At 47.3% G+C, this 14,435-nt stretch overlaps 1 protein-coding gene across 1 annotated transcript in view; it reads left to right on the top strand.

Annotated features, from left to right (window-relative positions):
- BTBD9 (BTB domain containing 9) overlaps positions 1–14,435 on the top strand; it is a 143,064-nt gene that overhangs the window by 9,050 nt on the left and 119,579 nt on the right. Inside the window, exon 6 of the mRNA XM_018567386.1 lies at positions 80–199. Within this exon, the coding sequence (XP_018422888.1) occupies positions 80–199 (120 nt within the window). The remainder of the gene's footprint in view (positions 1–79; positions 200–14,435) is intronic.

Here is a 14,435-nt window from a genome sequence, read left to right on the forward strand (position 1 = left end):
ATCTATAATAAAATGTAATGATTACTTTGATAAAAAGATGACATTCGGTCCGTCCTTACTCTCTGACTGTTGGCGGCAGGTCGTACTCTTACTACATCGAGGTCTCCATGGATGAACTGGACTGGATCCGTGTCGTCGATCATTCACTTTTCTTCTGTCGCTCCTGGCAGAAGCTCTACTTCCCCGCACGGGTCTGCAGGTAAGTGCCCCACTGGGTGTCACTTTCTATTTTTGTTTTCCCTGAGAGACCAGAGACTGTATCTGTTACTATGTGTAGCTTGGGTGTTGGAAACGCTGTGATACGTAATGGCCTTAATTAAAAATAGACCTATACTGATATTTTAAAGAATAAGCACACTTAGACAAAGTACACTTACTTACCCTCCTTTCCTGACCTAAACAATTCCACTCTCGTGCTCTGCAGATATAGAGTTATTGAGATCTGAGGATTGCTGCTCCATTATTTGTTGATAACCAGTCTCTCTTCTTGTGTTCGCCTGCATGTCTCCTCCTCCTGGCCGACTTTGTCTCCCAGGCCCCATAGAAGTCTATGGGGCTGTAATGTGCAGGTGCAGCCAGTAGAGGGAGCATTGCAACACTGGACGTATATGATAGCACATCAGATCTCAGTAAGTACGGATCTGCGGACGGGGGAGAGTGGGATTGCTTAAGTCAGGGGCGGGAGGTAAAAAGGATAAATGCATTTTGTTTATAATAGGTGGGAGGACCATCCTAGTACTGCTGGACTTTTACTTGCTTCCATCCTTGGATTCCATTCCTTGTTGTTCAGTCGGAAAGGACCAGTGGGGGTGAATGCGACTTCCCCTGATTCAACTCCTGGGGGCCCGCGTCGAGACAATTAATATTAGGACCTCTGTATTTATTACACTTTGTACCTAAGGCAGACCTCCTCTGTGTTTTTTTTTTTCTGGGAAAAAAAAATGGTGTCTGCATTTCTTTACACATACCCCCTGTGCCTATACCCAATTTATTTATTTTTATTTTTTTTTACAAAGCTTGCTGGAGTTCTCTCTTTATATACACTGGACAATGTCTGAGGGTGTCCAAGGCATGGCTGCGACTTCCACTTTCACCGGGCGGACTGGTCCTGCCATAATTTTGAATGTACTACTGGGCTGCGGTGTTGGTCACGGTCCGCTGCTGGTTCTCACAACGCTTGGACAACTCAGCAGTGACTTTATAATCTGCTCGTATGCAGAGCTTAGTAATTTGCTGTTCTATTCAGCTGTGACTAGACCCATGCACACTAGGCTTGGGGTGTGGATCCAGGCGTGAAGGAAATTCTCCAAACCTAACGTCATCTCACCCTATACCCCCCCCACCTGTCGCACTTCTATACTATCCCTGATCCCCAGTTGTGGGCACGCTAAGATTATTAAAGTGACATTAAACCCTCAGATTTTTTAACATAAAACAATACTGTAATGTGCGCCTTACTGTAATCCATGGTTGTTTCCCTTCTCTTTGCTGCTCTTCCTTTTAAATCTGTATCTCTTCTCATGCTGGGCAGAACTTCTGTTTTGCAATGGATACATGGTGTCTGTGTGTGTAGGTTCGCAACCTGAGCCAGCACTACAGGAAGAGGCCCTCAGCTGCAAAGGGAAGTTCTGCCCAGCATGAGAAGACATGAGGATTTAAAAGGAAGAGCAGCAAAGAGAAGGCAAACAACCACGGATTACAGTAAGGAGCACATTACAGTATTGGTTTTATGTTAACAAATCTGAGGGTTTAATGTCACTTTAAGCATATTATGCTGCGGGGAGTGCTGTTGGATATCGGCGGACTGAACTCTTTGTATAATTTACCTAACTCATTGCTTTCTAGGTTCACGCCTACCGATCTCAATCTCCTATATCAATTTCTGCAGAATTGGATGGGATTGAACGCTTATGATAACTGACCGATTTCACAAACCTCTTTCTTCACTTTATTTTAGACTGACCTTCTCTGATACTCCTACCCTACCCAGAGTTTATGAAGTGGCAAGATGACATTCCTTCACTGACGGAGGAGGGCTGGGATGGGTGTGGGCAGTGTTACATTACAACAATTGTGTCTCCTACAGATAGATTTATAGAACTTTTTTTGCATGGGTCATATTATGATAGGAGGTTGCAAGCGGTTGACATAATGACTGACTTTGGGTGGACTATGTGAGGGCCGGGGACTTATGTTGGAGGACCAGTGGGGGTGAATGCGACTTCCCCTGATTCAACTCCTGGGGTCCCAAGTGGAGACAATTAATATTAGGACCTCTGTATGTAATACACTTTGTACCTAAGGCTGTTTTTTTTTCGTGGATCCCGATTATGGGTGTTTTCTCGTGGTCCGGGCTTCGTCCCTCCGCTCTTTTTTCCACCAGCTTTAATTTCTGGTCACCTGCCTGAACTGGAATACCTATATAGTACTACAGGAATTGTTGCTGTTATTTGCTCTATAGTCAGACCGCACCCGGGAAGCCGGCTTCCCAGCCAATCAGCATGGAGCCGGCTAAACAGCATGGAGCCGGTTTCCTGGCCAATCAGGAAGCCCGGGATTGATTACCTAGGAAGCCGCCTCTATGCTGTTTGGCCAGCTCAATGCCGGGAGGCCGGCTTGCCAGCCAATCGGCATCGTGCGTGCCAATCGGGAAACTGGGCTGCAAGTCATTACCCTGATTGGCTGGGAAGCCGGCTCCATGTTCCTTCACTGCGTTGCCGGTCAGAGGAAATCTCCCTCTGACTGGAAGTTATGGTATTGGGGGTAAGTATTGGAGCATTTGGGCAAGTACGAGTACTCGCCCAAATACTCGGTATCTGTGAATCCCTAAGGCCCCATTCACATTGAGCGATTCGCAAATCACGCGTTTGCATTGCATTCTCCAAAAAGGGTACTGCTGTAGCGACGCACGACCCGCGACAGCGACGGACAGAGCACCATTGAGATGCATTGGAGAGCGATATCGCGCGGTAAATAGCCGCGATATCGTGGGAATGACCGCGCGATAAATCGCTCAGTGTGAATGGGGCATAATAAATATACCCTTGAAAGTGTTTTTTGTTAAATCTGTTTTCCATGTGGACTGCAGTGACAGGGACTCTTTTTGGTGTCCCCATTCTCAGTCTTGTTGTAGGAGATATTAGTTTGACCTGCAATCTGCTCTGTAATATGATTTTTTTTTCCCCCGATTCTGTATTGTGTTTTCTGCATCAGGATTGTCTTCCCATATTGTGCCACCAGTTGGTAATGTAAATGCAATGCGGAGATGATCCAGAAGGGGGCGCTGCTGTTCTAGAAATTGATTAGTCCGGATTATTTTATAGAGAATCTGTTTGTTTTATCGATGAGTTCCCGTCTTGTAAAGCAGAGGTGCTCAGCCTTTTCTATATACAAGAAGCTCCAGTGTTCTGGGACCCTCTCACGTCAGTATATCAGTGTTCTGGGACCCCCCAGGTGTCAGTCTGTGGTCTGGGATCCCCAAGTGTTAGCATGTCAGTGTTTTTAGACCCCAAACTATCACTGTGTAATTGGTCTGTCACTGTTCTGGTACCCTCCCCCTCCCCCCCAAGTATCAATAAGTCACTGTTATGGTTCCCCAAGTATCGGTATGTCATTGTCAGTCCGACATTGTTCTGGGACCCCCGATTGTCAGTCCGACATCGCTCTGAGACCCCCCCCCGCCCCCCCAAATGATGGGACCCCCCATTGTCAGTCCGACATCGTTCTGGGACCCCCCATTGTCAGTCCGACATCGTTCTGGGACCCCCCATTGTCAGTCCGACATCGTTCTGGGACCCCCCATTGTCAGTCCGACATCGTTCTGGGACCCCCCATTGTCAGTCCGACATCGTTCTGGGACCCCCCATTGTCAGTCCGACATCGTTCTGGGACCCCCCATTGTCAGTCCGACATCGTTCTGGGACCCCCCATTGTCAGTCCGACATCGTTCTGGGACCCCCCATTGTCAGTCCGACATCGTTCTGGGACCCCCCATTGTCAGTCCGACATCGTTCTGGGACCCCCCATTGTCAGTCCGACATCGTTCTGGGACCCCCCATTGTCAGTCCGACATCGTTCTGGGACCCCCCATTGTCAGTCCGACATCGTTCTGGGACCCCCCATTGTCAGTCCGACATCGTTCTGGGACCCCCCATTGTCAGTCCGACATCGTTCTGGGACCCCCCATTGTCAGTCCGACATCGTTCTGGGACCCCCCATTGTCAGTCCGACATCGTTCTGGGACCCCCCATTGTCAGTCCGACATCGTTCTGGGACCCCCCATTGTCAGTCCGACATCGTTCTGGGACCCCCCATTGTCAGTCCGACATCGTTCTGGGACCCCCCATTGTCAGTCCGACATCGTTCTGGGACCCCCCATTGTCAGTCCGACATCGTTCTGGGACCCCCCATTGTCAGTCCGACATCGTTCTGGGACCCCCCATTGTCAGTCCGACATCGTTCTGTGTCCCCCCCATTGTCAGTCCGACATCGTTCTGGGATCCCCCCTTCCCCCCCCGATTGTCAGTCCGACCATCGTTCTGGGGCCTCCAAGTGTCACAAATAACAAGTTAAGATCCCCCTGTGATTGGTTGGGAAGGGGAGGACAAAGTTCCACCTACTCAATTTTCAATATTTAAGAATTATCTTTTTATTTGACACAAATGGATAACTTTGAGTTCTAGCTTCTAACGTAAAAACAATAATTCATGATTTCCCTTTTAACCCTTTCGCTGCCAAGGACGTACGTCGTACGGAGCTACAAAAGTGCTTCCAGCTGGCCAGCTCAGTACGTCGTACGGACCTGGCATTTACAGTTCTACTATAAGCTGATGGCTTATAGTAGAACTGTTCAGTAGAACTCACAAGCCGCTGATGACCGCTAATTTTAAAAATACCGGGATGATATTGAATGATATTTAACGATCCCTCTGTGCAGAGCAAACACCGGAGTGATCGTCTGATCACTCCGGTGTTTGTAAATAACTGGGGACACATAGTACTATGTGTCCCCAGTTATGAATGAACAGGCTGCGATCTACATCACAGCCTGTTCATTCAAGAATTTATAAATGGGGACTAGCACTCAACACAGAGGCTCCTCCCCATTCAGAAACTAATGATAGTGAGAGATTTTTACTATCATTAGTTTGTGAATGAATGAGAAGCCTAATTTTTTACATAAGTCGATTATTTACAGTTTTGCGTACCTTCATTTTTTTACCTTTTCGCAAAAAGGCGCAATTACAAATTTGCTAATATTTGTTATTTATTAACTCAATACAGTTTTATCTTTTAGATTTAGTCAGAAAATAATTTATTTTGTGCACGGATACTGATTTTGGTGTGTTTTAACAATTGAATTGTGTATTTTTTTCGGTTTAATATTAATTTGAGAAACATTTGCGCAATTATCGCAGGGCCTACAAATTTAGTATCACCATCTTTTTATTCTACCGGGCCTGCGCTTTCAGAAAATATATGGTTTGGGGGGTCTTTTACAAACGCTAGCAACGCAGCAGTTGAAAATCAAATCAATAGGAAAAAATTGCAGAAAATTAAAAAATGGCTTGGTCAGCTGATTTGAAAAATGTTCCGGAGGGCTTGGCAGCGAAAGGGTTAATAAGCCAGTAAGAAGCCGTGCAGAGGAGAGGTTGCTGCGGTTTGTAAATCTCGTTCATGTATACAGTGTAATGTCACCTCTGGTGTGACGGTGATTAGCGAGACGCCATCTGATCAGCGTTATAGGATTGAATGTTTAAGTGGAACTCTAGACAGTTCAATCAAACTTGTACATCTCCTATTTGTAATCTCCCCTCCATCTCTAAGTCTGTAGCTGTTGATCCTGCCAGTCCTGCCGCGGTGTCCTTGTTTCCTGTGTCAGGCCGACAACGACACTTTCCAGCTTCGGAAGTTGCAGTGTTGTCGGCCTATCCCGTTCTCCCCATTCAGATTTGCGGTGACACCCTCGCGACACTACGTCCATTGTGAACAGAGATGTTGGCAGCCGGCAGACAATCTATGAACTGCCCCTCCCAAGCCTCAGTATCCTAAGATCCCGCTAGGACAGGGGTGGGCAAACTCCGGCCCTCCAGCTGTTGTGGAACTACAAATCCCACGAGGCATTGCAAGATTCTCACAGGCATGGCTCCCAGAGACAGATGCATGATGGTATTTGTAGTTTCACCGCAGCTGGAGGGGTCTTGGGTACTCCATGCAATGACACCCTATTCTAAGGAATTTAGTATGGGCATAATTAATGATGGCTACAGGGGGTGGTGTCTTCAATCAGATGTATTCAGAATGACTGGAAGCAGAACGTAGTACATGGAGGAACTGCGCAAAGGGAACTGTTTTTACTTTCCAAATGATTCATATTTCTGTCCATCCAGTCCTGGAATTTACACAGCTGCAAATGCAGTGCAATGCACTAATCAGGGCCTTAGATAGGGTGGTACAGGCAGTACTCCTGTACCCAGCCCCATCAGGTCAGCACGAGTACCCCAGGCCTGGCAGATATCGGGGTCACAGAAGTCACAAGAGAGGTTGGGCTGCTGTTCTTTGATCTCTAGGGCCCATGCATGTACTTGTAATTCAGATTGTGCTAATCAGAGAATTGCCGGTCATATAACGCAGAGCAGAGTGGCCTCAATTTGATTTTTGCGGCACCCTTTGCATTAATGATCGGTGATGTCACACAGTAAACTCATGTGAATGCATTCCTTCCTTCCAGTACTGCTTACCTAGGTCATGTGACTGGCACTTCTCTCATTTATTGTGTGAGTCCCATCACACTCCTGACCGTAAATATCCCAAAGCGGTGCAGCAGGGATGGTGGGGGGGCGCCGATTTGCAGACAGTGAAGATCAGGAAAAGTCACCGGCACTCTGATAGTGATGGAAGCACATTGTTTACTGACGCATGTTCACATGATCACAAAGAAAATTGTTGGCTAGTTTGCTATGTGAACATGCGAACATGCGTCACTAAAAGACTATCGGAGTGCCGGTGACTTTTCCCGACCTTCATTGTCCGGTACCTCTCCATTGTGCTCTGCGTATGGCGGTGCGAGGAAGTAAAAAAGCCCCACTAATTGGGGTCACAATGGAAAGAGGGCGGCCAATCCAAAACGGACCAATGCTGCTATGCCGTCAAATGCCCTGCCCCCTCCATTGTCTCGTTTCCATTTTTTTATACACCCCCAACATTTTTTACTTAATAGTACATTGTAAAAATGGCACACAATGGCGTGCAGGGAAGAGGTGAAATTGACGTTTCCATCAGAGCTTCTGTCCACGGAAATAGTGAATTGCAGTCATATAAGAAGGTTATTTTACCGGTCTGCAATTTACGACAAAATCCACATTGGAAAGGGGGTTTCGGGGTTCCCGTCCCATGGCGGCCCTGGCTCTCCTTCACAATCGCAGCTGATCTGACAGATCTTCCTTACATAGGGGACTTTCTCTTTAAATCTGGATGAATATTCATGAGTTAGCCCCTCCCATTTGCCGCCGCGCTTTATTCTGCTGTGACAAGGCGCCTCTGATGTGTTAATGCCGCGATCCGTTGAATTCACCTCCTTGTGAAGTTGTGGCGGAGTCAGCTCTCTGCAGCGGCTGCCGGGATCAGCGGGCGAGATAAACATTTGTTATTTTCGACAATGGAATATGATTCTTCTCCTCCTCCGCCGCCGCCGCGCAGAATTTGTATTTAGTTCACAGCGGGGGCACTCGTTAAATACAGCGAGCGAAAGAAGAACTGCTAACGGCTCAGTAAGTGGCGTAATGTCTCCGGGAATTGTGCTTTACAATCTAATGTGGGTTGCATCGTATTCAGCTCCAACTACAGCTGCTAAGTTATTCTATGATGCAGCATGTTGGGAGTAGTAGTAGTTCTTCACTAGTTTATAGGGCATTTTATAGGCTGTTTTGACTTTCACTGAGCTTAATGGAAAACTCCAGACAACATTTGTATTAACCCTTGCAGTGGTGCTGCCCCGGCATTGCAAGGGCTAAGTGTTTATTTAGGTCTAGGGAGTTATACTCGCCCATTCCCCTGAGCTGGCTTGCTCTTAGACCCGTCCTTGGAGCCGCTCTCCCCCTCTGCTGCAGCGGTCTATTGTCCCCGAGCCATCACGTTCTGTACACAGTGTATAGGGCGTGAGGATGCTGAGGGACATACCATCTCTGGAATGGAGGAGACAGGCAGGAGGGAGCGCAGTCAGAGCCGGCCGTCTCGGTTGTTATTCAAAACGTACATAAACTCTCTACTTTGCAACTTTACTCCATTGACCATTAGACAGTACAGATAGTATAGTCGGCATCCAAATCCCCCATATTAGGGATGCACCGTTACTACGGTAACGTTACTGGTATCGGTATTGGTGCCAGAACCAAGTATTTGGGCGAGTACTCGGTCAAATGCTTCCGATTCCAGAACTTCCGTTATCAGGAAGCCGGTTGGGGAGTTATTACACGCCGCCTGGCTTTCTGATTGGCCAGGAAGCCGGCTCCATGGCCAATTAGGAAGACGGACAGCGTGTAATGACTCCCCACCCGTCTTCCACATACCGGCGCTCGCTCACTTCTCGATCCTGTCACTGCAGAGAGCAGCGACAGGGCAGGGACTGGATTCCCCCCTCCCCACTCCGATCCCCCAGCGCTGACTGGTGGAACGGACGGGGGAGGGGGCGGGTACAGCTGGCTCTGCCTCTAGATAGGCAGAGCCAGCTGTCACTCACGCAGCTGGGCGGATCCAGACATAATTGTGTGGATCCGTTTCAGCTGCGACGTCTCAGTATACCGCAAGCTGCAGCTCCCTATATACTGAGCTTTGGGTGACTGGAGGACACTAGTTTGTGTCCTCCCGTTACCCTTAGGAGAACTATGGGGAAAAGCCCTGACCCCATAGTTCTCCTTTTAATGCGTTTTACTATTAAGCCCCTATCAAAAAAAAAAAAAACCCCTGAAAACTAGCATTGGGTGGACTGATCTCTTTACACCATCGATGGCGTGCATCTCCTTTTAAATTGCTGATTGGCTTGGATGGCTTCTTGATTCTTCAATAACTTGTCCATCCTTGGAGTCACGCTTTTCTCTCCTTCTGCAAAACGAGGTGCGCAGCGTTACTGGGCCACGCAGGGGCCCCCCGGAAAAGTCACCGTTCTTTCTAAACGCAGGTCCTGAACTGTCCAAGCAGCAAACATTCATATTTACAAGCAGACAGCAAACAAAAAAAGACGGGCAAGACTTCAGAACGCAATCCTTTCCTTATTGCTCCTTTTCACGGCTCCTCTGGGATTCCTGCAGCAAACACAGAAAGACCAGCAAGCACTTTTGACAAACTGAGAAAGAAGTTCAATTAATTTCCTCTGACAAGCTTCAGGCTTTTTCTCTCCTTTATTTCTGTCCAATTTCTAAGATACGTGATACGCAGAGAGGACAATTTGTTATTGGTTTGCCCGTGGCTCGGGGGAGCTCATTAAGGGCAGTGCAGAGAGGCTTTCGCAAGCGTCTTCATTTTCCACCTTTTCCGAGTTTTTCTGCTGAATTCAGGCCGTTTTGCATCGTCGCATTAAAAGGCGGCTAAAATAGCCGCGCATTTCCCCCTAATGTTTGCACATCCTATAAGCAGCTTGTCAGGAGCGGAATGCATGGGCGCCGTTTAAGCCCCGGCGCTCCCGCAGGCAGAGCCGCCCAGAAAAAATAAAGACGAGCAGCGGCCCCCACCCTGCTAACGGAACGCTTTTGGCGCGGTGTCCGAGCCGGGGCTGACAGACGACTGTTAGATGCCGGATAAATAGATGTTTCAGATGCATATCGGGACGGGAGAGCGTTAGCGAGGGTTCGGTAATTTGACCGGACGCTTTCCGCATCTATTTTGCGGCGGGCGTTTTGGCAGTAAATTTTTTTACAGGCCCTTTGTTTCCTTTTACATCACGATGATGGATGTTTGCTTCGTTAGACTGCACTGAGCCAAACGCGGTCTGGAACAGACGCAGCAAAGGCGATGATTATGCATCTTTATTGTACAAAGAGGAATCGTTGAGCGGTGATTCTCGGCGTGTCCGGAGTGTGACAAGGGGTCAGGTTTTATTTATTTTCTTGCGTTTTTTAATGCGTGCCTCCAATCGCTGGTTATATCCCACTGAACATTGTGGGGCTCATGGGAATCTTATTAAAGGAGCAAAACAATCAGAATTAAACATGAAATCATGAAATGCGTACAGGCAACTGTCCCGGGCTTAGTGTGTCATCCAGCCATAGCTGTACTGCTCCAGCTCTCCACACTGCTTAAAGGAGAACTATGAGATGAGTGCTTTTCACTCACCTCATAGTTCTAGCCGACATTGCATTCCGCCTTGTAATCTGATGTGCAGATTCTGTGTTCCCAACTCCACCCCTTCCTTGACTTCTCATCGCCTCAGCCTAAGACAAAGATGGAGGTTGCAGAAAAGCTTACAGCTTTTGGATGACACTTTGGATGACTTTAGCACGGTAGCATTGGTTCTTTTTTTTTCAAATTCTTTATTTGTCAACAGCGTTGTACAACAGTTTTCACAGTAATACAGGGCAACTGCCCAACACCAGTGTCAATTGTAATCATAACACATCTTATGCGCATCCCAAACAAGGAGGGATTGCAAACATTTAGTGAAAGTGAAACATATTACTATATGCTTTTGGCATCATTTGGTACAATAAAGCATTTCCCATTGTTGCAAAGGGTCCTCACACCCTACATTTCCCTTGCGCCATTTCGTGTCCCCCACCTCCTGTTGACCTCTCCACGGAAAGTGTAATACAATTTTAGTCACTATCGGGGTGGGGAAAAGCATCTCAGGCCTACACACCCCATAGTGAAATTGTGCATTCCAGTGGATTTGTATATGGTCCTACAAACTTATTATGTAGGTTGCATTGTTTTTTTCTGATTTAACTTTTTGCCTGGCTTTGTTCTTCTGAGGCGAACCTGTTGTCTCCTTAAAGACGACCTTTACCCATATCTTTAAAATAACATTGGGGATGCAACGATACCGGCATCTCGGTATCGAGTACCGATATATATTTTTTTCGGTACTCGCTGATACCAAATACCAATACCGGAAGTCACATTAAGGAAGCCGGGTGGGGTGTAAAGACTCGCCACCCGGCTTCCCGATTTTCCTCATGCTTCTCATCACTAAATGATGAGAAAGCATGGAGCAGGATTTCTGGCCAATCAGGAAGCCGGGTGCCATGTAATGGCACGGCGCTCCGCTTCCTGATTGTCCGGGAAGCCAGCTCCATGCTCCTTCGTCATGAGGTGACGAGGGAGCATGAAGCCGGCTTCCCGGCCATTCAGAAAGCCGGGCGCCGTGCCATTACATGGCACCCGGCTTCCTGATTGGCCTGCTTCCCGATCAATTAGGAAGCCGGGCAGTGAGTCATTCCATGCGGCCGGGCTTCCTGATTGGCCGTGAAGCTGGCTCCGTGCCCCCTCGGCTTCCAGTGTGGAATGACTCACTGCCCGGCTTCCTGATACCGGAAGTATCAGGCTAGGCATTGGAGCATTTGGACGAGTACAAGTACTCCCCTATATACTCGGTACTGATACTAGTATTGGTGCATCCATAGTAATGACAATCTACATACATACTTCTAGGTATTCTTTGCATTCCTTTATTTCTCTTTTCTTCTCCAATCTTCTCACATTGACCATGTTTACTTAGGGCAGATTACTAGATCTCCTATTACTTCCTGGATTTCTGGCACATGTAACTAGACATGTGACTAGGACATGTGACCATGCACATCATCTCAGGGGAGGAAAATGCCTTTCCCTGAGATCTCCTGAGATTACCGATGAGATTTCCCAGCAATGCTCTGCCGATGTAACCTTCCCATGATGCAACACTTTTGGCACTTACGTCATCATCATTTCAATGACGAGGCAATCCCAGCGTGCATTGCTTTGCCAAACTGAAGTCATTTTGCCCTTTCATAGCAGGAAGTAAATGTTCTTCAAGTGTAAGTTTTTCACAATCACAGCATTTTACACCTGTCCATGTTATTATTAATCATCATACAGAGAGGGATGCATTGGTAGAATTAGATTTGTGAGTGTAAAGGTCTGCTTTAAAGCAGGACGCCGGGCAAATCAAATCTGAACCCTTTAGGTGGGGCTACCCCCAGCACTGCAAGGGTTAAATGCTCGTTTTGTCTAGGGAGCTTAAAAAAAGTGATATTCACCCGATCCTCGGAGTCGGCTTGCTCTTAAATAGGTCTCTTCAGCCTGTCTTCTCCTCCACTTCAGCTATGTATTGTCCCTTGGTGTCCTCATGTTCTATACACTGTGTAGAATGTGGTGACTCACAGGACCTTAGACTGCTGGAGCGGAGGGGGAACGTGTCTAAGAACAAGCCAGGATCGCGGTTTGGGTGAATATAACATTATTTTGTTTAGCTCCCTAGACAGAACAAGCACTTAACCCTTCAGTGTGGGGGTTGCCCCACTGCAAGGGTTAAGCTTTGATTTGCCCGGAGTTCTGGGGAGCTCCAGGATCCTCGTGACCCATTGTGCCTCTTTCATGCCCTCTAGAATCGATCGGACGGCTTTAAAAGCATAAAAACCAGCTCCTGGTTGTTATTGGAACTGTCACTTTCCTGCCCTGTTTTAGTGCTTAGCGTGGCAGGTCCAGTGATGGGGTTAAGCCTAGAGTGGAGGCTGTCTGACCAGTAATCAAATCTGATTATAATGATCACTGGTTAACACAGACGCCAATACCCAATGAGCTGCGCAGTCATATAAACACACTGATCAAATATTTTAACAGGAAGGTGGAGGTAAGATGATAAACATTTACCATCTGGAGCAATTTCCTAATTAGCCCCCTATGCAAACTGGATGTGACAGGTCCTCTTTATGGAGATACCGGTATAAGGGGACTATTAGACTCCAAATGTCATCTCTAGACCCCATAGAAGCTGATTTAAATAGAGATCGTGCTTTGTCAGCTTTTTTGATGGCTACAGCAGCTGGATAAATGACAGTCCGGATGTGATGTAACGCACATTGCTTCCGCTTTCAGTGGCAATCAGCTGGTGGAATTGTGTTTTGATCACCTTCCGATTGAAGTACATAGACCTGCCGTGCCAGTCCCAGGCCCACACAGGGAACAGCAGAGCCCAGGAAAGCCGGTGTAGTGTGTGTGGTTGGAGGGCACACACTCCCTAGCAGCATACAAGCGACTGAGCGGCTCTATAGCCACCCGAACCCTTGAACGTAACAGCCATCGCTGGCTGTTTAGAGCGTTACTTTTCTTGGCATAACCTTATCACAATGCCGCCGTCTATTTCCGTACGGCAGTCCTGAAGCAGTTAAAGTTGGTAGTACAATGTCTGCTAGACTGAGTTTCAAAAGTCCAAACAAAGTCATAGAGTTTAACTAGTGATGCTGCTAATGAAAGGGTAATATCTCAGTCTGAAGAACAACGTGTACAAATCATTGAAGAGGTTTCAAGCAGCAGAACATTTTAGTTTAAATGCATTTGCTTTAGAAAGCAGCCACAGCCTGAGTAGAAAATCCTGTCCCCTGCCAGCATTCTGCAGAGAAAGATCCTTGCCCTCAATGTGGAAGCAGTGGTCTTTCTGCTAGAATCAGACCCCCCCCCCACCCCCGCCGGAGCAGGCTTCCAACCGACAGGGAGGAAGCAGTGGTCTTTCTGCAAGAACCAGCCCCCCCCCCACCCCCTGCTGAGTCAGCTTTCAAATCGACAGGGAGCACGTGGAGAGCTCTAGCTCTGACTTGGTAGGGGGTGTGTTAGACCTCTGCAAAGAAAAGAGACCACTGCTTCCAAACCGAGAGCAAAGGTCCTTCTCTACAGCATTGCTGGCAGAGGACAGGATTTTCTTCTCTGGCTGTAGCTGCTTTCTATTTAAAGCAAGCTGTAAAACTTTTACACACCTTCTGTTTTGATATACCCGGAATGTGTTTAGCTGATTTTACACTGAACGTTTAAGATAATTGTGCCCATTTATGAAACGGTCCAAATCACTTCTTAATTACGTGACGGAACGCTGTGTTAATTCTGCTGCAATCTAACACTTGTGACAAATGTGCGAAAACAGGCAGACGTTTGTAGTTTGGTCACAGACATTGGCAAAGTGAGATACTCGCATATTGTTAGCTGCAAAAGGTAGAATATGAACTTGGAAGGAGTTCCGCACGTTCACGCGGTGTGACATTTATATAGTAGAGTGCAACTATAGTCATAATTTAACATGGTGTGACATTGGATAGTTGGGTGTAACTATATTCATTAATGTCCCCCTGGGTGCCATTCAGTGTGGAAGACTGAGGACATCTAGTGGTGGAAAGTAATTACTACTGGGCAGCTCCAGAGAAGAGGTGAGTGTTACAGGGGTTACTTTTTTCCTTTTGTACACCAGCTGCGGGTGG

The sequence above is a fragment of the Nanorana parkeri genome, unplaced genomic scaffold (genome assembly GCF_000935625.1).
Source record: "Nanorana parkeri isolate BGI_ZX_2015 unplaced genomic scaffold, ASM93562v1 scaffold1040, whole genome shotgun sequence".
Taxonomy (NCBI): domain Eukaryota; kingdom Metazoa; phylum Chordata; class Amphibia; order Anura; family Dicroglossidae; genus Nanorana; species Nanorana parkeri.